This window comes from Aulonocara stuartgranti, assembly GCF_965226115.1.
Source record: "Aulonocara stuartgranti genome assembly, chromosome: 23".
NCBI lineage: Eukaryota > Metazoa > Chordata > Actinopteri > Cichliformes > Cichlidae > Aulonocara > Aulonocara stuartgranti.
In genome coordinates this window covers 38803467-38831466 of record NC_138958.1, presented here as the reverse complement: position 1 = coordinate 38831466, position 28000 = coordinate 38803467, and the positions used below count along the sequence as shown (strand labels likewise).

The following is a 28000-nucleotide window of genomic DNA, read 5'->3' as shown; positions in this document are numbered from 1 at the left end:
TCCATATCGGGAAGCTTTAGACACGCTGTGGTAAGAGGACAGTAACTCTCTGTTGTGTAAATTTCTGTTCTATTTTATTCTATTCTATTCTGGTCTGCGCAGAGGTCAGGGGCTATCTGAGCATCTCATAATCCCTCCTACAGCTGAAGAAAAAATATTGTTTCTTTACCCAATGTACAGAAGCAAGGTGTTGCCTGACTCATCGCAGTTATGAGACAAATATCCACAACATTTCATCTGACACATTCTTATTCCCCCAGAGCAGGGCCGCCCACGGACCAAACAGAGGACCACACTTGTCGATGTAATAGAGCAACACAAAGCAGGCGAATACTGTATGAGAAGGACAAATCTGGCCATATCAGATTGCTTAGCACATGCAAATCCCCGGAGGTGACAGCGTGAGACCTTTCCGTGCGTGAGCGTGAATGTGTGCATCATTAGCTCTGAAGAATATTGTGCTTCACCTGCATGTGCGTACGTGCTTCAGAGCAGTTTTGCCATGACATCATATATTGTGTAAAGTTTGCTGCCATTGCCATCCTGGCCCTGTAGCTCTCTGGCTGGTCACCAGAGGATGCTCTCTCTTTTTCTATCTGTCTCTCACACACACGCACACAATCAGAAGTTGGCCCAAAAGGCCAATGTGAGACCAAAGAGAGTGCAGCGAGAGCATCGCCCAACCAAGGTCACGCTCCGGGCAGAGAGGAGACGCTGTCATCTCTGTCCAACCTGGACACACAGCCACATAAATGCAGCCAGAAGGAAACCAATACGGCCACCTGTTTGGCAGGAAATACAGCAAGGCCAATTAGTTCAACCAGGCAACACACACAAATGCACTGCCGAGGCAATGATGATGAGGGAAGAGTTTGCATGGATAGCATTTTGGCTTTGGTTTTCTTTGCTGACAAAGAGGGGGGGAAATAGATCAACAAAAACTGTGGATGAAGTAAAATATTACAGAAAAAATGGCTTCGAACAACCTAAGAAATTTAATGGAAAACGCTTTTCTTCAAGTCACCAAAGAAAATTAATGTCTCCTCCTACTGCTAGCAATTGAAGTTCTTGAATAGCAGAGTACAAGAGAGCAAAGTGAGCTGCCGTGCCGAGGTTAAACTGAGGGCTAATCTAATGGCTGTTAAAAGAAAAAAAAAATTACTGCGCTTAACTGCAACACTAAAAGGTGTGTTTAAATATAAGAAGGGCACCGAGTTGCTGAGCGAGTCTTGCCGCTCGCTGCTGGTGCTTGAATGGGGCTGACTATTGAAGCTAGTGATACATGATAGTACTGGAAGGAGAATGAAGAAGGCAGCAGCAAGGAGGAGGAAGAGGAGGAGGAGAAGCTTTTGAAAATTAAATTCTAGCTTGGATATGAAGAACACAGCTGTTGATGGAACAACAGCTGGGCGGTAACTGTACCGACGGCACTTTGTCAGTCTACGCTCTGTGGAACTGGAAACACGAGTCAGAGGAAGACTAACTAAAAACTAAATCCAGGGATAACCCCAAAACAAGATGCCTGCCAGAATAGCAAGACCACAGCTGTTACATGATACTGATAGTTTAATCCAATGACCGCAGTGCTACCTTGCCTATAAACCTGCTGACTAAGTATTTTACCTTCTAAGTCCTTTGTGCAGCTTTTTGCCAAGAAGTGTTTGAAGGATCTTGATCAATGCTACTTCATGAAACAACAACACAAATACAGTTTAAAAAAAAAACCCGAACATTTTATCCATGGTTTGAGGTTATAAATCATGGTGTTCCTGTAGAAATCATCTACTCAAAGAAATTGGATGAAGAAATACTTTTATTCACCAATGTAAGGATTTGCGATTAATGTCACTGTGAATGTGCCCAGAATCTATGATGAGATCAAAGGGAAACCACTTGAACTGAAAAATCAAGTGCCAAAAACTGCAGTTCTTCACCGAATTGTGAATTGCTTTGTGTCCGCCAGTTAGAAGACCACATATAATTTCAATGTACAAAAAGAAGGCTTAATTTTTATTTTATTTTATCTAATGTGATCCAAAATTATCTACATTATCTGACACCGGTGCTCTTTGCCCATACCCTTTCATCTTCTCATCAGTGCTAGGTTTGAAAAAAGCCTATATGATGGCAGCCAAAATGCTCTTAGTCACACTTCAGGATAGCAGAAACCAATGGCAGAAGTCAGTGTCTACATCCCTCTTTGGTCTATGGGTGAAATCTCAATTTGTCCTAAGGAGCCATGAGTATCAAATCCTACGTATGTTTTGGGAGTGTTGCACATATACTAAATATCAGCACTGACCAGGCACCTCTTATGACCACAGTAGCCTCAAACATAGCAGCAAGTTGCTAGCTAAACTTAACTTCTCTGGCACACAACTGTCCATGGTTTAAGAAATTACCTCCTTCAGGACCTGTACTATCTTCTTCCACCATCAGCTTTATGATGACATAATCAGTAATGACATGATATATATAACTAATCATTTCATGCCACTTCTGGCTTGACACCGCATGCAAAAATGTACCATTTGCCATCACACTGTTACATACCTACCAATGAATGATGATGGTATGGTATGGTAGTGGTTGCTTAGGCAATAGGCTAATATTGAAGTGACACTAAGGAAAACAGTACTCGGTGACCACATCACGACCAAAATTATTGCAACTGCGTGCAATCTGGTTGTTTCTAAAATGACTCTACTCTTTGTAGAGTCATTTTAGAGTGCGAGCGGTTGTAGACCTGTTCTGCACCTCACTTTAGAGTCAGGCTACTATCAGTTTAGAGTTAAGTAGGGTCAATTATACGCAATCTGTTTGTGATAATATGACAATTAACTGTGCTAAATCAGTGAAAAGGCAAATCTGTTGCCGTCTGTTGCAAATCTCTTGCCAACTACACAAAATACTTATATTCAGAGTCTAGCCAAAACTTCATAGATTTGAAACAGAAATTCCTCCACAACAAAAGTAGTGCTGCAGGATGGCAATTTAACTGCAAAATGACATTGGCGCAAAACAACCATTCTGACAGCTGGTTGACGAATGGTTGTAGGCTATGCTGGTTATATTCCTAAGTCCCCTACAGCAAAGAAACACATCACAGATCTCAGACTGCAAAGTGTTGGCAATCTGTCTGCATTTATTTCATTAGATAGAAATTATTTGAAGACCTTTATCAACCTGCCTGAGAGTGAGTGCAGTCAATCCAAGTCAGTTTGTGACAGTCTGGAGACAGATTTCCAGTGGTCGCCGCAACTCCTTGCATCTGTCACCTAAACTGAAAAAAATTCAGTATAATCACAGAGCAACCACCAATTTTTCCGGGTCGCATGGATGTTTCTAACTTAAAGACACTTTGTACCAACATGTTGAGAAAAAAAGACCTATTTTTTCATGTATTCAGAGAGTATAACTGAATGCAATCCTTACTATATAGTAAAGAAAGCAATAAAAAAACCCTTTTGGCAGTAGAAATAGAAAATCAGTTGGGATTTGCAGAACCACCAAAACAGCAGCCCAGTTCTGCTCCACCAAATCTTTTCCTAATTCATCTCATCTCGTTCCAGAGCAGCATCTAGAATCACACATGCTGCAACAGCACAGGAAATCTCACTATTTATATTCAATGACTTTTCCCCTCTGATTACAAGTCAGGAAACTCTGCATTTGAAGTCTGTTGATCGATATTACACAGCACTTAAACGTCCCCCCGTGGGTGAAAAATCTTTTCATCTTTAATCAATTTCACATACGTGTGTCGTCATCTACATTTGCTACCTTCATCTATCAGAAGAAAGTCATTAAAACTGCATTTACTGCAGCAACGGTGGCATAAATAAACAAATCAACTGTCGGATTAGTTATAAGTTAAAACAGGACCACATTCTAGTATTCATCAAGACTTTTTTTTCTTACCTGCATTGCTTTACATTGTGTTTTAAAATGTGCTTGAAATGAGAGACCCAGTGATTGTCCCATTGGGTCAGTGCCTCTTATCTGCTGATATAATCAAGCCTGACAAAGGTAGAGGTTTTCTGACCTTCGTGAGTACCTACATGCAGGTGCAATACAAGAACACTTAAGCCATTAAGCATAAAAATAGAAAACATCATCAAACCAGACTGTCTAGAAAATAGATGCTAAAGCTCAATTTATGATTAATAGGTCTACCCAGAGATGGAAAGTATTGCTGGCACAGGCAAGAGGCAGTATATCTTAATACTCAAGTGCTCTGGCCAGTTCGTGATGCTATTTTCTGCTAAGGGGGACAAACGACTTGAGCCATTTTTCCTGTTTGCTGAGGCAGATATGATGTTGTGGGTGGGAGGAGAAGCAGAGCAGCACATGGTCACTGTGGTAAAATAGCTCGTCTTCTAAGGTCAAGCCATGATCTGAAACATGGCTGGTATCAGTGCTGCACTCACTGCTGCTCCGCTGGATCTGTTGACGAAAATTAGCCATCTTTGGTCGATAGAGCCTATCATCTCGTGACTGTCCCTGTCATTACTGTACTTATGTAAAACACTAATGGGAGCATCCCACCGCCAAGTATCCCTACCAATCACCACCAGCGACCCCCACCCCTTTCTAATATGACAGTAAAGATTTATACCTCCACACTGCAGGGCATATTAACCATTTGGGACAGTGTGCCGTTTTGTAACCACTTTCATCTGTAATAACCCAAGGTAAGACACCATCATATTTCATCCCCTCTGTGAATCTTAAATGAACCTGCTCACTTTTCCCCCCTTCCTCTGATGCTTTGCCCAAACTCCCCCTACCTTCATTTCTCTCTCATTCTCTATCCTCCTCTCTCCCTTTATCTTTATCTCACTCTGTCTTCCTCTCCTCCCGGGCCCTCGACTCATCTGGAGACTTGCCAGGAATGCAGATAGGATCACTCACAGATGTACAATAACTTGAGGGGAATAAATATGCCCTAATTGAGAGAAATGATGTAATATTGATCCCAGGGCCTCTGAACCTTTGGCATCGACGGAGCGTTCTGCCGAGCCCGTGACATTTAGAGGGATGGCTGGTGTGTACGTGAGTGTGAATGTATGTGATATTGGGAATAGGTGTTGTACAGCCAGAGAGACTTTTTTTTTCTTTGTGAAACTAAAAATGTGTCTTGTGGTGTGTTGAGAACTTCCTGCCTCAAATGATAACCCTAGTGTAAGGTAGAAGTGCAAGGATGATGTTTTCCCACCTGAGAATGTACTGAACACAACACTGAGCTGCTCCACCGTATAAAATAATGCTTTTTAAAAAATTCACTCTTAATTCGACCATAATTCACCAAATGAACATCATGCTATGATAAATAAAACTTGGAACTAGTTCTTGGAACCATAATCTTGAAGGGAAAATGTTTGCTGAGATGATAGATTAATTGAGAAGGACTAACAGAATTCATGTGTTAGTTTTTGTACGTAATTGGCTAAGCAGACAGACTGGATATCCAAAATCGTTCAAAGCTTATATGCTTCTCTGCAGTCCTCTAAGAAACCAATGACCCAGCTGTTTTACATGCTGTGACCATAGACAGTATCAAACATGGACTACTATGGGCTCTTCTGACACCGTCCATTGGTTTCTCGAATCTCTTTTTGAGACCTTGAGACGGGGCATTTCCGTCCCAATCTTGGTTTAAAAAAAACACGGATGTGACCAGCAAGGGTGGGTCTGGATGTGAAACATCACACTCTGGATGTCTGGAGTTTTGATCTCCTCCATACCTGCTTCATACCCTGGAGGACGGGGCTGTGGCTCCCCACACTCCCTAGCAGATCGTTACATGGAGAAACCTTTGGAATGCAAGCATGCTGATCCACACAGGTGTGCACACAGGTGTGCACACAGGTGTTCACAGACGCGGACTACAGCTTTCTTGGCTGCTGCCTCAAAGCACATTGTGCGCTGTCTATCTTGCGTGCTGCACAATATCGTTTATTACTTAGTATCTACTGATATTTACTGCTAGCTAGTTTATTGTGATGGTGCCGGTTTTTTTTATTATGTTGCTCTTTGTTGTTTGCTTTCTCTTCTGTTTTTTTTCCTCCATACAGGTGACCTGGGTGTTTTGGGGTTTTTTCGTTGTTTGGTTTTTTTTTTTCTTTCTTCCCCCCCCCCTTCTCACCGTCTCTTCTCCCCTTTGGTTTTCTTTCTCCCCCTCTCTTTCTTTCATTCTTTCTCCCTGTCCAATCCCCCAGTCATGTCTGTCCCGTTTGTAGGAACTGAAAATAAAATAAATTCATAATTATAATAAAGGTCAATCAAATGGACCAATATGGCAAGGCCATGATGATCCACTTGGTAAAATAAATCCGCTTGGCATCTTTCTTGGCCTTAAGACAACAATTCTGATGGCTAAAGATCCAAACGGGACAAAAAAAAAAAAAAAAAAAAAAAGAAACATCACAGTCATTGCTAAACGACTTGTGATTAGTAAGTCGTTAGCCAATGAGCGTACCAGAGATAGTCCTCATTTTTGAAGCATTGTATGACCAAGATTCATAAATACAGACCCAAGATGAGCAACTGAGACCATAAGCCTGCCAGGAAAGTTTTTACAAAGGTCAAGAAAGAAACCCGTTTCCTGGCCTTCAGATAGATTGCTGGTTTAAGGCTGATTCACATAATCGTGACACTGACCCCTGTAGGCTCTGTGTAGGTCCAGCAGACACCCATGCCCTTTCCTTTAGGCCATCTTGCTTTTTTTTAGAGCATGATAACATGAATGTCTCCTGGTTGTCATCTTCTGTTCAGCCTTTGGGGAGACCTCAAGCAGAGTCTAGCTACATGTCGTCTTGTTCGGAAGGAATTCTTGTTCATATAAACAAAACTCTTTGTGGACGGATTAAATTCAGAACAGGAATGGTTGTACCTTCTGTAACAGGTCCTTAGCACTCTTTTTGATATCAGATTTTGGAATAACACATGCATCTTTATTGGAGGCTTCACATTTCCTAAAAGATTAATTTTGCATTCAGAGAACCTGGTCTTAAAAAAAAGTCAATTTCACAGCATAATTTATAGATTTCAAATTGGGGTGATCATTATATCTACCTGACCCTTCAGCATTCACATCCGTTCTCTAGGACCTTTGGTATTTACCTTTAAAATGATCTACTACACATGTCTCTCTATCTGTTGCATGGTTTACCTTCATTCCACTGTGGACTACCAGTAGAAAACCCAAGACATCAATACTAATCATTAAAATATTGAAAATGGTACCTTAATCAATGGGAGGTGATTCCAACAGCCCACCATTAGGATTTCAAATCCATACAACTAAAGGAAGAAACCTGTTTTAGAATAATGGGATGAGGACTCATGATCATAGACTGATCGTCGAGCAACGACTTTACATTTCAAAAGCATCTGCTGTAGCTCCGACTTTCAACTGCATTCTGCCAGCGTGGTGAAAGTTGACATTTTGTCTGCTGCTAGGTGCAGTTAATCATTTCTTCCTAATGATGCTTTGTTTTGACAGAGGATGCAACAACCCACAAATTCATTATATCTCTCAGTTTAGATTTTAGATTTAATGCGAGGGTAAGTCAGCTTAGAGGAAATGGGAGTCTCACAGCAACCTGACCTGCACAGGAATAACAGCCCAACCTCATCATTACCAAATGATTACAAAATCTAATTTGATGTGGCTACTGACTTAAAAGTTAATTCAGGAAAATAATGGTTTTGTTCTGACTGAGGTACCCTCTGTTTATGTCAGTGGACTATGTAACTCCATCCTGTGAGTGACTGAGGACCAATTTCCAGTTGAAGTTGTTATTATGTACACACCAATGAATAGATTAGAAAGTTCAGCCTCTGAGAGCAGTGCAGACCCGCAGATTGCAATAGAGACTAAAACAAATGGATTTTCACAATCAGTCTTTCTGAGATGATGTGATAAGGTTTTAACTTTTGCAGTGCACACATTAGTGGTTAGAAATCTATTACTCAAAAAATTAAAGGAACACTTTTCAATCAGAATATAGCGTCAAGTCAGTTAAACTGCTGGGAAATTGATCTGGTCAGTTAAATAGCAGAGGGGGTTGTTGATCGGTTCCAGTTGCTTTGATGTTAATGAAATTAACAACAGGTGGACCCCCCAAAACAGGAATGGTTTTACTTTTTTTTTTTTGACATTTGTTCTCTCATCATCTTTTCTGACTGTTTTGTATTTAGCTATGGTCAGTGTCATAACTGGTAGTGAGGTGATACCTGGGATTGTGGAGACCTCAAGTATAGCCTAGCTACATATCTTCTGGTTTCTATTAAATTGTTTTCTCATATAAACAAAACTCTTTGTAGAACGATAAAATTCAGAACATGGATGGCTGTACTTGCTGTAACAGGTGATTATCGCTTTCTTTTTGATATCAGATTTCTGAATAATGCATGGATCTTCTAACCTCCTCTGGTGGGCCCTGTGCTCATTGTGCAGCATTATGGAGCCTTACTGGCATTTGCCATAGGACACCAGAAACTGCAGGTCCACCACTGGCACCCTCTGCTTTTCACAAATGGGAGCAGGTTTTCCCTGAACACATGTGACAGATGAGAAAGGGTCTGGAGCAGAGATGGGCAGTAACGCGTTACTTGTAACGCGTTACTGTAATCAGATTACTTTTTTCAAGTAACGAGTAAAGTAAGGGATTACTATTGCAAAAACGGTAATTAGATTACCTTTACTTTCCCACAGGAACGCTGCGTTACTGCGTTACTAAAACCGTGATATTTTTGCGAGAATGTCGCATGACAGTGACGTAAGAGTAACGGTCGTGACAACAGCTGTGTGCAGATCAACAGTGGATCATATATCGAGTACGGGAGAGAGTATGAGCGTGCAGCGTTTAAAGCATGGAAGTACTGACCTTACTTTAAGTTTGATTCCATAAAAAGTGACAAAAACATTAGTGTCCATTGTGTGTGGGAAGAAAACTTCTTTTTAAAGCAAAAAAACCCCCTAAACTTCCAAGCAAGCACCGAGTGCGACATAATGGGAAACTCACAGAGAAACTGCCGTATCCTTCCACTGACCGCTGCGGCACACCTGCACCAGGGTAAACCTCCGCCTACCCAACTCCTGCTTTACAGGTGAAAATAGAGCAAAAGGACCGCTAGTCTTTGATTTTATTTATTTTCTGCTGTGTTTTACTTGCATCTATTTGAAAGACTGAGTGTAAACACACAAAAAAAAAATTTATGTGCTGGAATGTGTAGAAAATAGGTTTAAATATTAAACACATTTCTTCCAGTCAGAGAATGTTGCATATAATTAAATTTTTGCTTGATGCATAAAGTTAAAAGATTAAAACTAATAAAACTATAAAAGTTTTAAAAAGAGACTTTTCCATTTGATTACATTTTATATGATGGATTATGCAGAAAAAGTAGAATTGGGCTGAAAGATCTATCGCTTTATCACCTATTCAGGTTGTAAATCGTGTTTTTAAAAAGTAACTAAGTAACTAAGTAATTAATTACTTTTGAAAATAAGTAATCAGTAAATTAACAGGATTACTTTTAGGGGGAAGTAATCAGTAATTAGTTACTGATTACTTTTTTCAAGTAACTTGACCAACACTGGTCTGGAGAAGCTGTGGAGAACGTTATTCTGCCTGTATCCCTGTTCAGCATGGCTGGTTTGGGGGTGGGTCTGAGGAGGCACAGATCTCTAGAGGCTAGCCAACAGGACCTAGATTGCCATTAGTTGGTTAGTTGCCTTAGATCCATTGCCAGACCCTACACGGGTGCAGTGGGCCCCTCCTGGTGCTTGATAATGCCCATTGAGTGTGCAGGAAGATCCTTTAGGATGAAGGAATTGATACCATTGACTGGCCCCACACTGGCCTGACATACATCTAACAGAACACCTCTGGCACATTATGTTTTTGGTCCATCCAAACCAGTTTGCACCTCTGACTGTCTAGGAGCCCAGTGATGCCCTGGTCTAGATCTGGGAGGAGATCCCCCAGGACACCATCCATTGTCTCATAAGGAGCGTGCCCTTATGTCAGGCATGCACACAAGAACATGGGGGCCTAGATGTACCATTTTGAGTAGCTGCAATAAAAGTTTGGCAAAAAAAACTAGCCTGCTGCATCATTTTTCGTCTGTGATTTTCAGGGTGTCTGAATTCAGGCCTCTGTAGGTTGATAATTTTCATTTCCGTCGACTGACGTCTGTATCAGTATAGATTTCCAGGACTATTTTTTTTCCAGTTGTATATATATTACATCAGAAAAATGCTGGTCAGTACAAACAGGACAAAAAAAACCACCATAGCATGGGCATGTACCAGCAATAAAAACCTGCAATAGGCTACCACTCATCATCTATACGTATTCTACATCTATAAACACAAAGTGGAATGATGCTACATTAAAGAAAAGATAAGCACACATGAAGGTTTAATTATACTGGAACCTACGCCTGGCATCGGTACTTCAATTCAATGCTGTGATGTTTGGTTGCTCATTGTGGGTGTTTTGTGCAGACTCGTCAAGTTCTTCCACAGCAAAGTGAGAAAACATTTCTTTGTAGACCTGGCTTTGTGTACTGTTAATTGGAAGTAAAAGTGTGTTCAGACAGAATGGGAAGCAAATGCTAGATGTGGCATGATGGCTTGTAAGGTCAGTGGAAAAAAACACAAGTGGGCATGAAAAGATGCAAATTGCTCCTGTTTTGCAAAATGTTAGTTTGAGCAAATGCACATGAATGGTGCCAAACCAAACAATGAAAACACAGTCCAAGACTAAAGCCACTCAATAGTTGCGTCTACCTTCCTTTGGCCACAATTTAGTGCAATCCGAGAGTGTAAAAAGATGTCCTGTACACAGAGAGAAAGCCATTCAAAATGTTGCAGACATATCAACTGGTTTCTGGAGCATCCTAAATGGAGTACAGGGATCTACTTTTACCAGGGTGTATTCTTGACCTTTGACCCTTTCCTGTGTTCACAATTTGTTGTTGCGCTACCCCACATTGTTAACTGAAAACCATAAATTCACTTCCATCCGCCCAGAGACTACCAGAATACACTTTGGGAAACAAACAAAATCCAAAACAAAGAAGTTTGGGATGAAAAAGCGAACACACCAAAATAATCAATTTAATCACTGAAACAGAAAACAACTCTTGAGATTTGCAAAATATTAGAGACTGGTGATGTAGAACAGCTTCTTAAAGTGAAGCACTTGTTTTTAATCTTGAAAGATTAGGTAGAATTTGAACAGGAGGCTCAGTAAAAAAGAAAATAAAAAAGTTTGTTTTTTTTCCTCTGCTGCAATTTCAGAAAACTCGCTGTCGAGCGATAATGTCAAGTGGCAGGGGATGAAGTGTGATATCCCGAGGATTGAGGTGAAGGGATTGAAGTTTCAACAGCCAATCAAGATCACAGGGGATCTTTCTGGGTTTTCCCTGAATGAACATCACAGGCGGCGTGCCACAGTGGTCGTAAATTCAATCTAAGCTGAAGTAAAATGTCAGGATAGGTAGGCCGGGAGTGACATGTTAGCTCTGCATAGAAAATAGGATTATAACAAATCAAATCTGGAAGACGCAGCAGCAGAATAAAGGCCCAAAAAAGCTGGTTGGTTAGGGTTCAATCCATGGTTGAGTCCGCTTTACGAACATAGATGAAAAACGAACGAATTTAGTAAGATTACCAAAAACATATTCATGCATAAAGGAAACGAACCTCCCCCCAACCCTAAATTGTTAAACTATTTACAAAGGGTATAGATTAGCAGTACAGTAGAAACACTTGTCCTGCAGTAAGTCTGCTTAGCTGTACTCCAGTCGATTATGTGTACAAGACAGAGTGAAAGCAGTGTGCAGTGACATGTCAGACTGAATTACAGACGCGAACTGTATCTGATCTGTCCCACAGAGAAAGCAGCGGAGAGACATGCCCACTGAGGGCCTGCATGAGAAGAGCATTTACACAACATGTTTTAATCAAGCATTTTAAATGTAATCAGTTATAACTGAGGAAGCACATCCATTAGGAGACAGAGAAGTGAACGGAAAGTGCATGCTGATTAATTGGGACCCCCACTCCACAGATCCCTCTGCTCTCTCCGTTCTTCCCTCGAGTTCCGCAGCGAGCGCTTGAAAAGTGTATCTCCGCATTTGCCTTTTCACACTCTCGTCGCTCTCCCCGTCTCACCTGCCTAATTAACTGTCAGCTGAAGCCATTTGCTCTTCTATATTTTATGGAAGAAAGAATAAAAATAAATAAATAAAATTCCACCCGAGCTGCCATAAACCCTGAAAGGATATGCTGGGTTTGACTGGGCTCTCTGTGGATGATAAAAGCGCACTAGGCCAACACTGAGAAGAAGTGATAGGAGCTTGTACTGGCAGAGAATCAAATAGGTGTTCATATATTATGTACACAGTGCTGCTGACTCTGTGTAGAATATCAAAGGGTGCAGAGGTGGGTGAGGAGCATTAAAAAAACCCTACAGAATTCTGGCTAATCCTTAACCAGTTAAAACTAAAATGCAAATTTAAAGGGGATCTTTCATGCTGTTACAGTGGCAGGATTCTCATATGAAACATGGAAAGATTCAAATCATGAAGTCAGAGTATGAATAAGTAATATATATGTGGGGCGATCATGGCTCAAAGAGTTGGCAGTTTGTCTTGTAACCGGAAGGTTGCCGATGTGGCTAAACTGTAGCTTGCCTCCACCAGTGTGTGAATGTGAGAGGAATTGTAAAGCGCTTTGAGGGCCCCAAAAAGCGCTATATAAATGCATCCATTATTATTATTATTATTATTATTATTATTATTATTATTATTATTATTATTATTATTATTATATAAGCCAAAAGCTCAAATTTCATACTGTTTATTCCACTTTTGGCTCTGTATGACATCACTGAGCGCATACATGCCTAATATGGCACAGACACGGAACGGAAGCCACACCCACAAACCATCTTTTATGAGGGGCAGCCAATCAGAAGAGAGTTACCTTAAAGGGATAGTTCATGGAGCTTAAACATGAATTGCTGTACAGATAATAAAAAAAGATAGATAATTCTGAATAATGCAATGCTACTTTATTACAGGCATGTGCTCAAAAATGTGCATAATAGGTGCCCTTTAAATGCAGCCTGGTACAATTAGCAGTGAAAATGAAGGGCTCAAAATATTCTTTTGATGAAAAATACAGTAAAAGTACAGTTTAGTAAAAACATATCTTTTCTACCTTTATTGCCTGTTCTCAAAGCTATCAGGTAATGGATTTTGCAAACCATCATTATCCACTAAGAAAACTTAATCAGATGAAGAAAACCAGGGAGACTTTTATCCATCATCAATTTAAGGCTACAATGACTTGCACCTATTTTCCCATTGCCACGTTTTACCTCTGCGAGACCGTTTTGTTCATCGCCCATGACAAATTTACTTCAAAGGAAGCCTCCATCGTGACCCATTTTCTCTTCCACCAACAGCCGAGCTTTTGCCCAATAAGGCACAAAGCGGGAATTTTCCCATGAGCCCCCCTTGCATCCAAAGCTGGTAAGGCGAACGAAAGGTACCGAGGCGGCCACATGAGGCGGAATTGGAGGCAATCACTTGGAGTGCTGCTAACATAATACACTGAAGATGATACGAAGAGAGATTATGTACTGACTCATTAAAGATGAACAAACACAAGCTGCATCAGTGTTGCACAAAATAACCAAGATAGATGTGATGAGTGTGAATACAATGAAAAGGCATAGGATTGGAGGAGAAAGAAACACAGCGGACACGGCTTTTATACCAAGTGAATCACTTTCTTTTTCATATACAGATGTGATAAATGACTCATCCTTTTCTATCTTCTATCCTTCCTGATAAAAACTCAAGGTCCATTCACAAAAGGGCCAGGAAAGTAAAAAGACCTAATTGAAATATTGCATATTGAACAGTGCTTGGTAGGGATGTCACCAGAACTGATATTTCCAGTAGCTTTCTATACCACAATTCTGAAAACAAGAGGGCACTTTCCTGATACCATGGGTAATATAGGAGGCAATTATACAGAGTGGGATTTTTACTAAGATAATAATAATTGGTACTAAAAATTAGATATTCATTTGCAAAGCTGTTTATACCAACAATGACATCTTTCCCTCCTCCTCCTGCAGACACACGACTTCACACAGCAGCTACAGACAGACAGGCACACAGTCCCTCTTATCCCTAGCCCCTCCCACCACCAGCAGCTGAACTCTTGAACAGCAGCAGAACAAACTTGCTAAAGCAACTTAAAGACCGACACCCCTGTCTTTGTGAGAAATTTCTAGGGGCCTGTAAATCTCCTGTTTCAGCAACGACGAAACTGTTATCATTAATATTGACCAAGCTGGTGTTAACATTACCATTTAACTATTAGCTCTCTGGCAAGTCATGATCAGGATAGGGGCTAGCAGCTATGGCTAGTGTTAACATTATTGTTGGAGCTAGGCAGTCCTGCCCATCTGAAATGATAACGGACAGTGTTAATTTAACAGGCAGAAATGTGTTATGGTCTGTAAGAGCAACTAGACAAAAACAGTGGCGGTCAATAACAACAAACTTAACAACTATTTTATCAGCTATGATCATACTGCCAACTCAAAACCTTAATGTAGAACATGAAAAAAGCTAATTATATTTAACATTAATTGCCTGATAGATACTGAAGAAAAAAGAACAGAGCAAAAGCAAAGTGGTAATACGTAGAAGTAACTCCTCAATAAAAAATATTGTATCCAAGAGAAACAATGTGGTGCATATTCATAGAGGAAGAGCAGAATATCCCCAGCAACAGCAAGGCGACATTTACCAAGTATTACACTACAAATTAAGAAACTACCATTGGGGTTGTTACCTAATAATATCTGACTCTAAAACTTTCATCCTACATGGACAAAATAAGCACATCACTCCAAAAAACCAAAGCTAAAGTAAAGTAGAACAGGACCTACTTTGAAGCGCCAACTGGCTAATCTAGAAATCTGAAGCAATGCCATTGTGTAGCGCAAGCTAGTGCGACACTGTATCCTCATAAAACAAGCGATCACTGTAGGGAATGAAACGAGATTTCTTACCTATTGCCATTTCTATGATGCTCATTTGGCTCTCTGAAGGGAAAAGGATTTTTGGCGGCTTGTCTGTCAGGGGAGCTGTGAAAACACAAACAGAAAGAAAGAGAGAGCGCATTAAATTCCACATCTTTTCTCCTCGGTGGACTGTGGGAGTATGATTTATTCATTAAAGACCACAATAAAAGCGTCCTTTAAATGGGAGCAAACACATGGAAATATATATATTTAAATAGTGGACAGAAGAAGAAGGAGAAGAAGGATGAATTACCCAGTCAAAGCTTTAAATATCAGTGTGCATGCTTTCAAAGCAGAAGCTACTTCAGTACTAATGCCACTCATTCTTTGAGTAAGTCACGATACGGTGCCAACACGGAATACATTACAAGCTGTTTTGTATATACAGGGGCTGTGCAGCTACTCAACCATTTCCAAAAACACCGTGTAATGTCAGGTAAAAAAACAAAACAAAAACATTTGCAGCTGCAGTGGGCACGGGAAGGTCGAGAGCTGCAGGAAGAGATGCTGTCCTTTCAGCTGTGTACAGCTCATAATGACTGCAACACGGGAGTTTCACAAATGCTTACAGTACAGCAACAGCGGTAATATTAAAATTAACCTAAGAAAAACAAAACCGCCCGAGACCAGCAATGAGATATAAATGATCAATATGTCAGCCACGAGCACGTTGCTGATTTAAAAGCCTATCACATTTGACACGAGAACAGCCTTCGGTCCCAACTCCCTTCGAAATGCACCAACTCCAATTAGACAGCTGCTGAGTAACAAAAGACGTGCACTTAGAGGCTCCTCATTATAATGATTCCCTAATTGGTTCTAGTCTTCAAAGTGGCATCGGAGAGGTTTTCTATCTTTGCACGCTTGGAAATACTCGGAGGGTTGAGGCTTTTTTTTCTTTTTCCATACAAATGAGTTGCGGTTTGACTGCAGCAGCGATCGTTGAGGTGAACCTGGGAAAAATGAGCCTGGGTTTAGAGAGTCGATCGACAAGATGGAGGCGAGTTTTTTGGAAATTTAAACTGAGCTGAAATCCCACGTAATATAATTCAGCACAACGCGAGATGGTATCATAAAATGTGTTATCCCAACAACCGATCCTTCGTGGGCACTCAGATCTTCATTTGGCCTCTGTGTAGAGCAGCAAATAGCAGCTGGGAGCTTTATGATGCAACTCAAAACCCTTTGAAAATGATTTCTCACTGATGCTGCAGGCAAGATTCTGTCTTGACGAGGCCAGTAAAACACATTATAAAAATTATACTATTTTGGTCGAAGTATTTGGCTCGTTTTTCAAGAAAAGGATAGTTTTACATCACCCATTTTAGCAGGTGATGTAACTGGTACTTATATCACTTGGTACATGGAAGTTTCTTATTAGTATCTATAGCTTTGTAACAAATAGTGCTTACACTTTATTTTAAGGAGCTTGTGGTCAACAGTTGTTGCTAATTAGCATCCACAGTGGTAGCGCATTCCTCCTTTGGCTGTCACTATGAAGTACTTATTTGTAATTTCTGCCTTATTCTGTTATTAAGTAACAGATTTTAATTTTATTAAGGCTTAACGTTAGATTGACCCTGACACAGGGGCTGTAGCTGGCAGCTGTCTGCGTCACTACGTGTTTTTCTGTGTAATCTGACAAATAACATGAATTTTATGTGAACAAACTGACCCTTGAATAAGTCTGCACTCTGGTTTTGGTGAGTGAGGTTTAACTACTTAATTTCTGTTACTTTGGACTAATTAACAGGTCTGTGCTACGCAGCCTTGCTGTATATGCTAACACTATCAAATGTCATGATTTTGACATTTTCTATAACATTCACATCTACTTTCTCCATTTGTTTGTTTTTCCTCTAATTTACTACATGTGTTCAGTTAATGACTTTACTATTACCAGATCATCTATAATCTCCTAATGTTAACCTTTACAGCAATCTCTTGTGGTCCTAGTGATTCTTTTCTCTTCCTAGTTTCCATTTCTTTTCCATTTTTTCTTCATGAAAGACTCTGTCAGTTTTATTTTCTACCACATGCTAACCTAGTTTGGATAGCTTCTGTCTGCATAACCAAAGTCTGGATTTAAAGTTTTAGATTTTGGATTGGTCACTGTCCAGCACCTGCACAATGATTGTTTTTTTTTTGTCTCAAACTATTACATCAATAAAAAGGAATTAGGAAGTCATTGACCCCAAACTCTAGGTGGCTGTGTAGTGTAGTAGCTTGGTGAAGCAGAATAGAATAAGTGGCTTATAATGACCAAAAAAGAGATAATGTTCTGTGATGATTCATGCTATTACGTAAGCCATTATTTCTAATAGTGAACATGTGCACAATAATATAAAATGTCAGCAGACAATATGCAGATTTACAGTTGCAGTGAAAGTTACAAAGGTCACTCAAATAATTACAAAATGTTGCCTCCTGTTCTGCCACATCTATGGATTTGTTTGTTTAGGCCTTACTAACACAGGCCCAGAGACCCCGCAGCTGTTACGGAAAAATATGTATTCCCTGACAAGTTGATGAGTGGTTGCTGGAGGTTGCAGACAGTGGCTGGATGAAAAATATTATGAGATACTGCAAAAATATCTTATTGCTTTGGTCACTAGTAGATTGCCGCTGTCGCCACAGTATGTATAGAAGACTCCAACTTGTCTGCAAACACTGGCCAACTAGTTAGGAAGTGGAAACCGAGACAATTTGCCTTCAAAGCAAAAGTTGCCCTTTTCAGGGTAGGACGACTTTTCTTTTTGAAGGAAAACATTCTCTAGTGTTTGCCGCTCTTTTTTAAATTTCACTACCGCTCAGGTGTCAGAGGCAAGTGTCTTCCATGCAAACTATTATTGATTGTAGCCATCTCCTCATGACCTAAGTAATCATAACACAGTTTGTGATGCAGCACCATCTTTCATCGATTTCACGTAACCAATACTAGCAAGCTCCAGTAACCACTTGCCGAAAGGTTGGCAATAAACATTTTCCCCTGGTGACCAGATATTGTGGGTCACTAACTGATCCTCTAAGCCTGTAGTGACTGACGCCTCACCGAGTTTATCGGGTTAAGTTGGGTTGGTTATAAAATGTCTCCTGTGCTGAAGCCTCATAACTTGTTGCCCTATTCATCCATCCCTGCCTCCTCCCTAAGAGGTTTTTCAGCTCTAGAAAATAAATACACTACTTAGAAAAGCATCTACAAGGATAGTAGATGTTCTTGCCCAGTAAAGTGTGCACTTTCAACGAAAAAGCAAAAATGACTTGATTGACTCATTTTATTTTTTATATAGTCGATTTAATCTGAAGAGGATGGCTGGACTCTCGGGAGAAAAACATTTTGAAAGCATCATTTTAGAAGGAAAAAAAGGAATAAGAGTTCCAATGTCACAACAACTGACCGACAAAACCATACTGTGGCCTTAAAAAAAAGAAACGCTCATGCAATGAGTAGCAATATGAAAGCAGGAAAATGCCTCGGAGGTCATTAATTACTGTAAAAAAAAAAAGGTCCGCAGCAAATTATGCCTGTGCCAGGCATATTTCAATGCTGTATAAAAAAATTAAAAAAAACTCATTACCTTAATTACCTTTTTCTTGATGAAATATGCTTAGATTATTTTGTTTCATTATGACATGAAAAGAGAAGTGAGTTTTTTCCACTCCGATGGTTTGTCTTCTGTAAGACAATGCTGATTCTGAGGAGAGGAGATGGTGCATAGGAATGTATTTATAGAAACATGAAAAGAGAACTGAGCCGAGGATACAAACATCAAACATGGAGCCACAGCTCACTGCATATGCTGTTACTGTAAGGTGCATTTGTTGTGTAACTTCAGTTGTACACTGTAGTTTGTATATTAAAACCAAAACAATACTTTGTCATAATTACTCAAATCTATAAGATCCAATCAAACCCAAAGACCTGTTCTGTTGCGCTGCTGCATGAGCAATTTTGTGTCAAATTAATATTGCAAGCACTTCTTCTTTTCAGCTGCTGGAAATTTCATTGGCCGAGCTTTGCATTATGGAGAAGCAATCCTCGCTACTGCCTCCAGTAACACCTGGAGGTAGGAAACCATGATAGCTACTGAAGTTACACAATCGATTGCCAGGATGCGAAAATTGAAAATGTAGCACAGGGTTGGAAAAATCTGAAAGCTTTAAGAGTCCTGCTGGCACCAGCACCAGGAATACCAAAAATGTTTGCCCTGTGGCGTTCATACAGCTGTACACAGCAAAAAAAGTGCGAGAATTAATTTCTAATCATTATTTTAAAGTCAAGAAAATGTGCTCTCTACAGCCAATTAGCTTCTGAATATGTTTGTTCAAATATTCTCAAGGTCTACATACTTCTGGAAATATCTGCGTATATACTGACTTGGGGTTTTCTAACTAGGGACCAAACTCAAAACTTGATTTTATTTGAAAGATCATATCAATCTTCGAATATTACTGTACAGTATTGTGCACCTTGGCCACCACTCTTTTCTTTACATTTGGTTTCCAAGGAATTCAGATGGTCTCGAGGAAACTTTTTTTGGACACTGGCTTCTCTTCCTTGCACCTGACCATTTTCAGAGGAATATTGTTGTTCTTTGTTTGGTTTCAAAGTCACTTAACACTGAATCATTCATGAATACAAACAGTACCTAACTCAAAGATAAACCAGCGTGTGTCGACAGATACAACTTTTTCCATTTCTTTATCTGAATCTATGAAAAATGCAAAAGACAACACATTTTGACAGCATGCAGTATATCCTTAATAAAAAACCCAAAAGGTTAGAGGCCTATAAAATTATCTACAAGAGATGAACAGTGTCTGAAAGTAACATCCTTCAGAAATAAGATCCAGCAAAGACCTGACGCAGGACCTGAGAGATACACCTTCATTTGATCTACTGTTCACTGAAGCCTCATCGGAAATGGTTTCAGTGGAAGGGTGGCTGTCAAGAAGCCATTTTTAAGGAAGGGAAACGAGATATGCCAGATTACAGACTTATTAACACTTTCATTTTGTATGTAATTTTACCATTTCACTACTTTTTAGCCGAGGAAGTTTCCTTTGACCTTTGCAGCTTTGAACTTCATGATTACTGGGCAAACAGGATTAGTCCACTCAGTCTCAGTTAAAGGGGCATGACACGTTGTTCACTCACTCAACTTGCACTTAAGTGGTTTGACTTTTTTTCTTTTTTTTTTAAACGCAGAAAAGTCATGCTTAAATTCAAATGTGAAGGCTAGTTTTGATTTGCTGTTTGCACCGAACGAGTTCAAGGTGAAATCCCAAACCTGGAAGGCAATCAAAGTGCTGATGTAATTTTTAACAAGCTCAGAGAACACGGGGTTGATTCTTGGCAAAAGCGGAACCATTTCGAAGCTAAAGTTAACAAAGTAGGAGAAGGCTCTTTAACTGTAGTAGAAATACTGCCCTTCACTGAAATCAAGGGCACGCTGCTACTGATATGCTGTTCGTCAGTGGGATCCCAACATGCTGGAAGGCATGCAAACGCGCATTCACACACAGACACACAAAGTTGAGATGCATTAGTGAAGCTGGCTGGTCTTCAAATACAAAACCATAATTCTGTGGTGGGTTATTATGAGTGGGAGTGGGCAGGCTTTTCACCGGGGGGCTAGAAACACATCCAGGCTGACCTGTTTCCCTGCACACAAACACAGATATATTATAAGCACATTACACACAGTCGCACACAGCCATCCGTGCACACATCGACACTAAAAAGCTTGATGCTGGCATTAGCTGAGGAGAAAATGGGTAACCCTTCCTTTTACAGTCCCCTAAATACAAAGACTTATCACGTTCATATAAAGTAAATTATAGTGTTTTGTGAGGTAGAAAAAGCAGGTGAGTGCAGAAAAACTACACCTGAAATACCCTTTATGGGAGAATATGGCCACAAACTGCACAAAAATAAGTAATTTATTGGAGCATATTATCCAACTGTCTCACATTACAGTACTATGCAAGTCTTAAGCCAAAGAGGAGACTTCATATTTTAAAAGTGGTCTTGAGCAACAGGCATTCTGAAGGTCCAGAGAACCAGAGAAATGTTTTTGTTTGTTTGTTAAACAACTGCACACTGACTTATGGGTTATTTAAGCATAAAAAATAAACTTAACTTAAGGAATGAACAACCATCTACACATAACACATCATATCTTCTTGTTTCTTTAGATGAATCTATGAAAAAAACCAAAAATAACACAGTTTGACAGACTTAAAATAATATTTTCACACCAACAACTGGATTCCCAAAGAGCTATCACTTGAAAACATGTCTGCATGGCACACAGTGTCCTTGTATAATTAGAGGAAACTGGACAAATGGAGGATAAAAGATGAAATGACAGGACTAAAAATCTCTGTCTGAAGTAAAAAAAAATAAAATCTAACAAAGAACTGACACGGACCTGAGAAATTTATCTGAGTTGATCCATCTACTGTTTACCAAAATCTAATTAGAAATAGTCTGATTAGAAGCGAGGACATCAGGCAGAAAGAGTTCAGGCCAAATTACACAAGCACTGGACTGACAATCAGCAGCAACAGGTCTCATGGATGTTTGGTTAAAATCATGATCAATATGTATAAAGGAGGTCAGGTTGTTATGATTCTGGGCTCCATTTCAGCCAGTGGTGTCGGAGATCCTGTCAAAATTGATTTAATAATAAACCCAGAAAGGTACCAACAGATTGGTATCCACCATGCAAAGTGTATCTTAGGTAAAAACTTTTTCAGCATGACAATGTAGTAAAAACATATGAAAACCACACAGTGAACACTGTCAGTCATGGATCGGCCTCCCCAGAGCTCAGACCTCAACATTATTGAAGCAGTGCGGGATCATCTTGACGGAGAACAAAAGAAAAGGGAGTCGAACATCTAGAGAAGATCTTTGAATGTCCTTCAAGAAACCTGGAGAACTATTTCTGAAGACTACTTAAAGAAATGACAAGAAAACTTGCCAAAGAGCGTTTAGACTGTGTTGAAGAATAAAGGTGGTCACATCAAATATTGACTTTCAAGCTCCTTAGAATTGCTTCAATAAATCTCTGTGCTTATTACTCATTTACCTAGCAAAATACAAAAAAAAAATGAGGGTTAGCACTAGACCACACGTGTCGAACTCCAGGCCTCGAGGGCCGGTGTCCTGCAGGTTTTAGATGTGTCCTTGATCCAACACAGCTTATTCAAATGGCTAAATTACCTCCTCAACATATCTTGAAGTTCTCTAGAGGCCTGGCAATAAACTAATCATTTGATGACCCAGGGTAATATCTAAAACCTGCAGGACACCGGCCCTCAACGCCTGGAGTTCGACACCAATGAACTAGACTTTTGCACAGCAGATTCATAAAATAAACCTTAAAGAGGTGATTTTTAAACAAATATGTTTGTTTGGCTCCTCAAGAGTTGTGGAACAAGCCAAATGCCATCAACCTTGGTTAACTACAGTTGTGCTTGATGGATAACAGAACCATCCATAATTCTTTTTAAAGAATTGGTTGCCTATTTTCCTAGAAAGTACCCAGTAGTATTCTATGTACTTAGCTACATATTACTTGCTTATTACCACCGGTAATTACCTAATATACTACAAATTATCATGTATTTATAGGGTATGTTGGGTTACCAAAAAGAAAAAGAAAATGCCTCAGAGGCCTTGTGATCTGCTCTCGCTATGATCACATGATGATGGATGGAGGGATGAAGTAATGAAACAGAAAAAAAGACCTCGTTCTCTCCCATTAACTCCAGCATCACCTTTCTCCCTCCACCCGTCCATGCGTCGCTCGCTCTATGTCTTTGTAGCTCTGTCTGTCTGTTGTAGTCACTCTCAGTGATGAGAGAGAGGGAAGATGAAATAGTGGGAGAGGAGGAGGGAGGAAGGGAGAGGGTTGTGGTCCTCTGTTCACACCTCATTAAAGACCACTTCAGCAGACATAGATTAAGAGGAGAAGCGTGTATGTGTGTGCATCTGTGTGTGTGTTTGTTTGTTAGCTTGAGATCGTTAAAGAAAAGATGCAGCGCGAGTTCCACATGAGAAAATAAATGAAAAAGCAACTTGAGAGGAAAACCTTGTTAGTCACACATGTAGAAAAGAAGAAGAAAAAAAGCTTCGCTATCTTGGAGTCTTTATATATCGTAAGCTCGAAGCCTCTCATGTTTCCTCTCAGGTTTCTTCAGATCAGACACAACTAGACTGATGCAAAGATGGTGCATGGAGGCATTTTTAATGTCAATAACAATCGCTGACTTCAAAAGACAGTAGGGTAATGAAATGCTAATGTATTTATGCATTAAGATATTTTAATTATTGTGAATTATGCTGAGTTTTAATAATTATTATTACCTGCACACATTTTTGGTAATGATAGAAGTTGCTGGACAGTTTTTATTTTTAACCCGCCACTTGACAAGCTGCCAACACTATGATGCTACCATGATAAGAGCGGCTGCGTAAATGCTAAATTGGCCATTTGACTACTAAATCAAATTGAAGGACTTTTTATAACTTAATAGATTAATGACATTAAATGATTTACTTACTGCCAAATCATCGCTATATTAAAAGATGACAGCAGCAGGCCGAGCGTCAAAGTATGTCCTTTTTTTAAACAGAATCTGACATTTCAAAATCAATGTGTGAACCAGCTCAGCTGACACTGATACATTAGCAGATATGTCATTAAAGTGCAGACTGATGGAATTTAAAGTGTTGGATAGGTTGGCAAGAACGTCTTCAAACTGGACTGAAGCCGAAGGGAACTCTGCAGCACTGGGAAGGAGAATAAATTTGTCAGCAGTTGTCAGCGGCTGTTAAAGCTTTGAAAAGGTAACTGACTACCTCAGGGCAGATGGCATGCATGGTGCGAGATTCTAGACAACCATGAGAGAGAAGTCTCCCTAAGTCACTTTGTCAAAAATTGTTTATGCTAGTAAATGATATCAAACATGAAAACAGTATTTGCTTGTAAACTGCTGGACTTAAACAGTACTTATTGCACATTGGCCACCTTGCTAGGTAGAACTGCTCAAAGCAAATATCTAATCAGCCAATCACATGGCAGCAACTAAACGCACTTAGAGATGTAGACTTGGTCACAACAAACTGTAGAAGTTGAGGTGATTGCACAATAATATTGAATGTTAAAGCAGGTGGGCTACAGCAGCAGATGGCCGCATCAGGTGGCAATCAATTTTATTTATACAGCACCAAATCACAACAACAGTTACCTCAAGGCGCTTTATACTGTAAAGTAGACCCTAGAATAATACATACAGGGAAAAACCCCAAAATCTAATGACCTCCTATGAGCAAGCCCTTTGGCGACAGTGGGAAGGGAAAACCTCCAGCAGAACCGGGCTCAGGGAGGGGCGGAGCCATCTACTGCAACATTTTGGGGTGAGAGAAGGAAGACAGGATAAAAGACATGCTGTGAAAGAGAGCCAGAGATTAACAGAAAATAAACGCTATAATTCACATGGGCTCACCAAAGTTAGACAATAGAACATTAACTGGTCTGAGGAGTTGATTTCATTTGCGGTGTTAGGAGGGTAGGGTCAGAATTCGGTATAAACAACAAATGAAAACTGTTCCAGTTACTGCTGGTGGTGTAATGGTGTGGAGCATATTTCCTTGGCACACTTTGGACTCATTTAAATCCCATAGACTACATAAGTGTTGTTGCTGACCATGTCCGTCCCTTTATGACCACCTTCTGATGGCTGCTTCCAGCAAGACAACACACCATGTCACGAAGCTCCAATATTTAACTGGTTTCTTAAGCATAACCAAAACCAACCCAGTACTAACAAGGTGAATCTAATTAAGTGTCCAGCGTGTGGGAATTTCATTGGCTGTCATCAAGTACTTGGTAGGTTTTATTGTGTAGTTTTCATTTTCATGGATGAATAAACAGGTTAATAGACTAGAAAAGGCTACTGTAAATTCTTACTGTGAGCTCAACTGAAGGAAAGGTGTTTCCATCACCACACAAAAGAACAAAAAAAACTGCTACAATTTTCCTTCATCACAGAGATTTCACGAAAAGCGCTGACGGTACAAAATGTGACTCGTCAGATATAGTGTACGGTGCTCAGCGGGAGTGAAGACGGTGCGTTGCCTGTGATGTTGTTGTGTGGGAGTCAGATTATATAGTTCAGGCAAAATGATTTTTTATTTTAACGGGAGGACTTAGCAGCTGTTGCCCTGAAACATCTGGCTCAGGGCTGCAGGTTAAATAGAGCAGAGTCAGGATGGATGCACTTACTGACGATTATGTTTAACCGCAACAAGAGGAAAACAACGAACTATGACTAATATATTAGAACAATTGATCTTCACAGCCACAATTTGCAACTTTATGAAAATTAAGTGGCATTATTTTATAGAATTACAAAACTGTGAATTGAGACTTTCTAACAAAAGATATCTGCTTCTGTCTTCAATCAAAAACTGTAGTTTCAATAACAGAGCAGGAACCTTTAGATAGACCTGTGCAGCGTGTGCCCCATCTCTCAGCCAATAGCAGCTAGGACACACTGCACGCTTATCCAGTTTATCTCATAATGGCCTGAAGTGGATAAGCAGTAACTGGATGAATTTGTAGGTTCAAAATCGTTTTATTTTGTTTACGACGGGCTATTTGACAGATTGATGAGCAAAAGTGGACAATTTCTGAACTACAATACAATGAACTTTATCGCAATCAGCTTTACAAAAAGTGACAAGGACTGACAAGTTGTACAAATCGATCTGGACTGCAAAATTAGAAATGACAAAAAGTATTGCAGGGAGTGGATATATTAGTAAAGACATCTTTGAATAACATGAGTTGGTAGAATTTAAGGAGTCAGTTTTCTACTGAGACCACGATGATGCCAAATTCTACCTCTCTTTTGCGGCTCTCTACAGTAATCATTTAAATGACCAGTGTAGTTGTGGGATCGCTACTAATTGGAAAGTAGGTGGCTTGATCCCCAGCTCGCCTAATCCGCAGGTCGAAATGTCCTTGACCGAGACACCCTGAGCCGCCCCAATGCATCCATCCAGATACGGATATCAGCGAATTAGTTATAAGGAACAGACTATTACTCGCCAAAACTGGTTCTTGAATGGGCTTTTAGTATAATTAATGGCATGCTATGCATCAGATAATTGTACAAAGACCACAACCATGACATTGAGGTCCAGTTTGACGAATTAAATTAGTTTCGACTTAGGGTTAGCCTAACCTCTACTAGCCAGGGTCTAGTCTAACTCTAACTCCAAAGCTTAGCAGATAATGACAACCTAAAGCTGTCTGTATAGTTAGTAATGCCCCTTGTAATACAATCGCTAAGCCTCAATAAAAATAGCTAACAGTATCTGTGAGTACCTGAACTGAGGTAGGCATTGAGTTGTTGTTAACTGCACCCTTCTGCAAATCTGTTTATTTGTGCTATATATTTGGGAGTTTTAACATAGAAGCCTCTCAGTAATACTGCACTCCTAACATGTGCCTGTAAACAAGGCAGGATGCAGCCATGGTTTTGTTGCTACTCTGTCCAATTACAAATACACCTCAGCACCGTGTTTTCGACTCCTCACCTATCAAATTGTGGCGATGGTGTTCTCACTGTGGCTTCAAATTACTGTTCTTAGCTGACAGGTGTTCCTGTTCTTATCAGCCGATCGATGTTCTTCAGCACATCACCCCCTCGCTGTGCTTTCATGTTTTCATGTCCGGCTTTCGCCTCTGACTTTGTTCATTAATATCACATAGTAAAGTCCTATACGTTTTATTGATGGAAAGCATCACACAGGCAGTCGTGCACCCGCAACTTCTGCCGCCGACAAATCATATCGCGCAGATCAGATGGTGACTCGCTCATTCTTAATATGCAGTTTGAAAAGTAGCTGAACCTCGGCGTTCCTTGTCGAGTTGCAGCCACTTGTTATGATGGATATTTTTGAGGTGCAGAAGATAAATCTCCTATCTGAAAGAAGATGCTGCTTGTTAAAAATAAGCTAGATGCTCCGGGAGAGTCCCCGAGCTGAAATGGTGATCTCTGAAAGCAGTGAAAAATAAAATAAACCATTCGAGAGAGGGGGGAGAAAAAAGAGCTCTAAAGAAATGACACTGCCATACTCTCCAAGGGTACTTGTTGAAAAATACCAATATAACAACCCTGCAGGAACAGAATATAATAAGGGTATATTTCCTTATTGAAAAAGGTGTTGTTTTAGAAGATCCATCAAAACAATTGAATATGAGAGGGCTCACAGGATGGGACAATACATTCAGGGGAAATCACATAAATCACATAACTGCAGGCATTGGGAATAGCTGGAGTGAATTCACTCTCCGGTGAACGCTCTGAAAAAGAAGGACACTCCACATAATTACTCACAATGGCCATATATGTTACACACTGAGAGCTTTGCAATAATGAAACCTCTGCTTGAATCTGATGCGGGCTGATGGTAGACATCTGCAATGCCGAAGATGAGAAACTGTGCGCACACAGATCACGTGTGACTGATCACATGCAAACTAAAAAACAGATTTGACTGTTAATTAGCAAAGCCTGTACTCATCGCTCACCTGTTTCCTCAGCAGGGGCCACCAGCTTCAGATATGTGTTATTCATTTGATGATAAGGATAAGAGTGGGAGGTGGGAGAGGAAGGAAGACAGGAGGAGGTGATGCTGCAGGCCGCCTGGCCTAAAATATCCCAGAGGGGAGGAGTTGAAGGTGAGTCAGAGAGGAAGGAGAAGTGGTAGTGGGAAAGCAAGAGTTGGAAGAAAGCTAGAAAAATCCAAACTAAGCATGCAAAGACGCCTTGCTGTTTCGCCAACGGCG

General features: G+C 40.2%; 1 protein-coding gene across 2 annotated transcripts in view; it reads right to left on the bottom strand.

Moving 5' to 3' along the window:
- The window catches only part of LOC309701084 (interleukin-1 receptor accessory protein-like 1-B), a 343032-nt gene that overhangs the window by 114563 nt on the left and 200469 nt on the right, over positions 1 to 28000 (bottom strand). For both annotated transcript variants that reach the window (XM_082525081.1, XM_082525082.1), the window contains exon 6: positions 15117 to 15191. In XM_082525081.1, coding sequence (XP_082381207.1) covers positions 15117 to 15191 — 75 coding nt within the window. The remainder of the gene's footprint in view (positions 1 to 15116; positions 15192 to 28000) is intronic.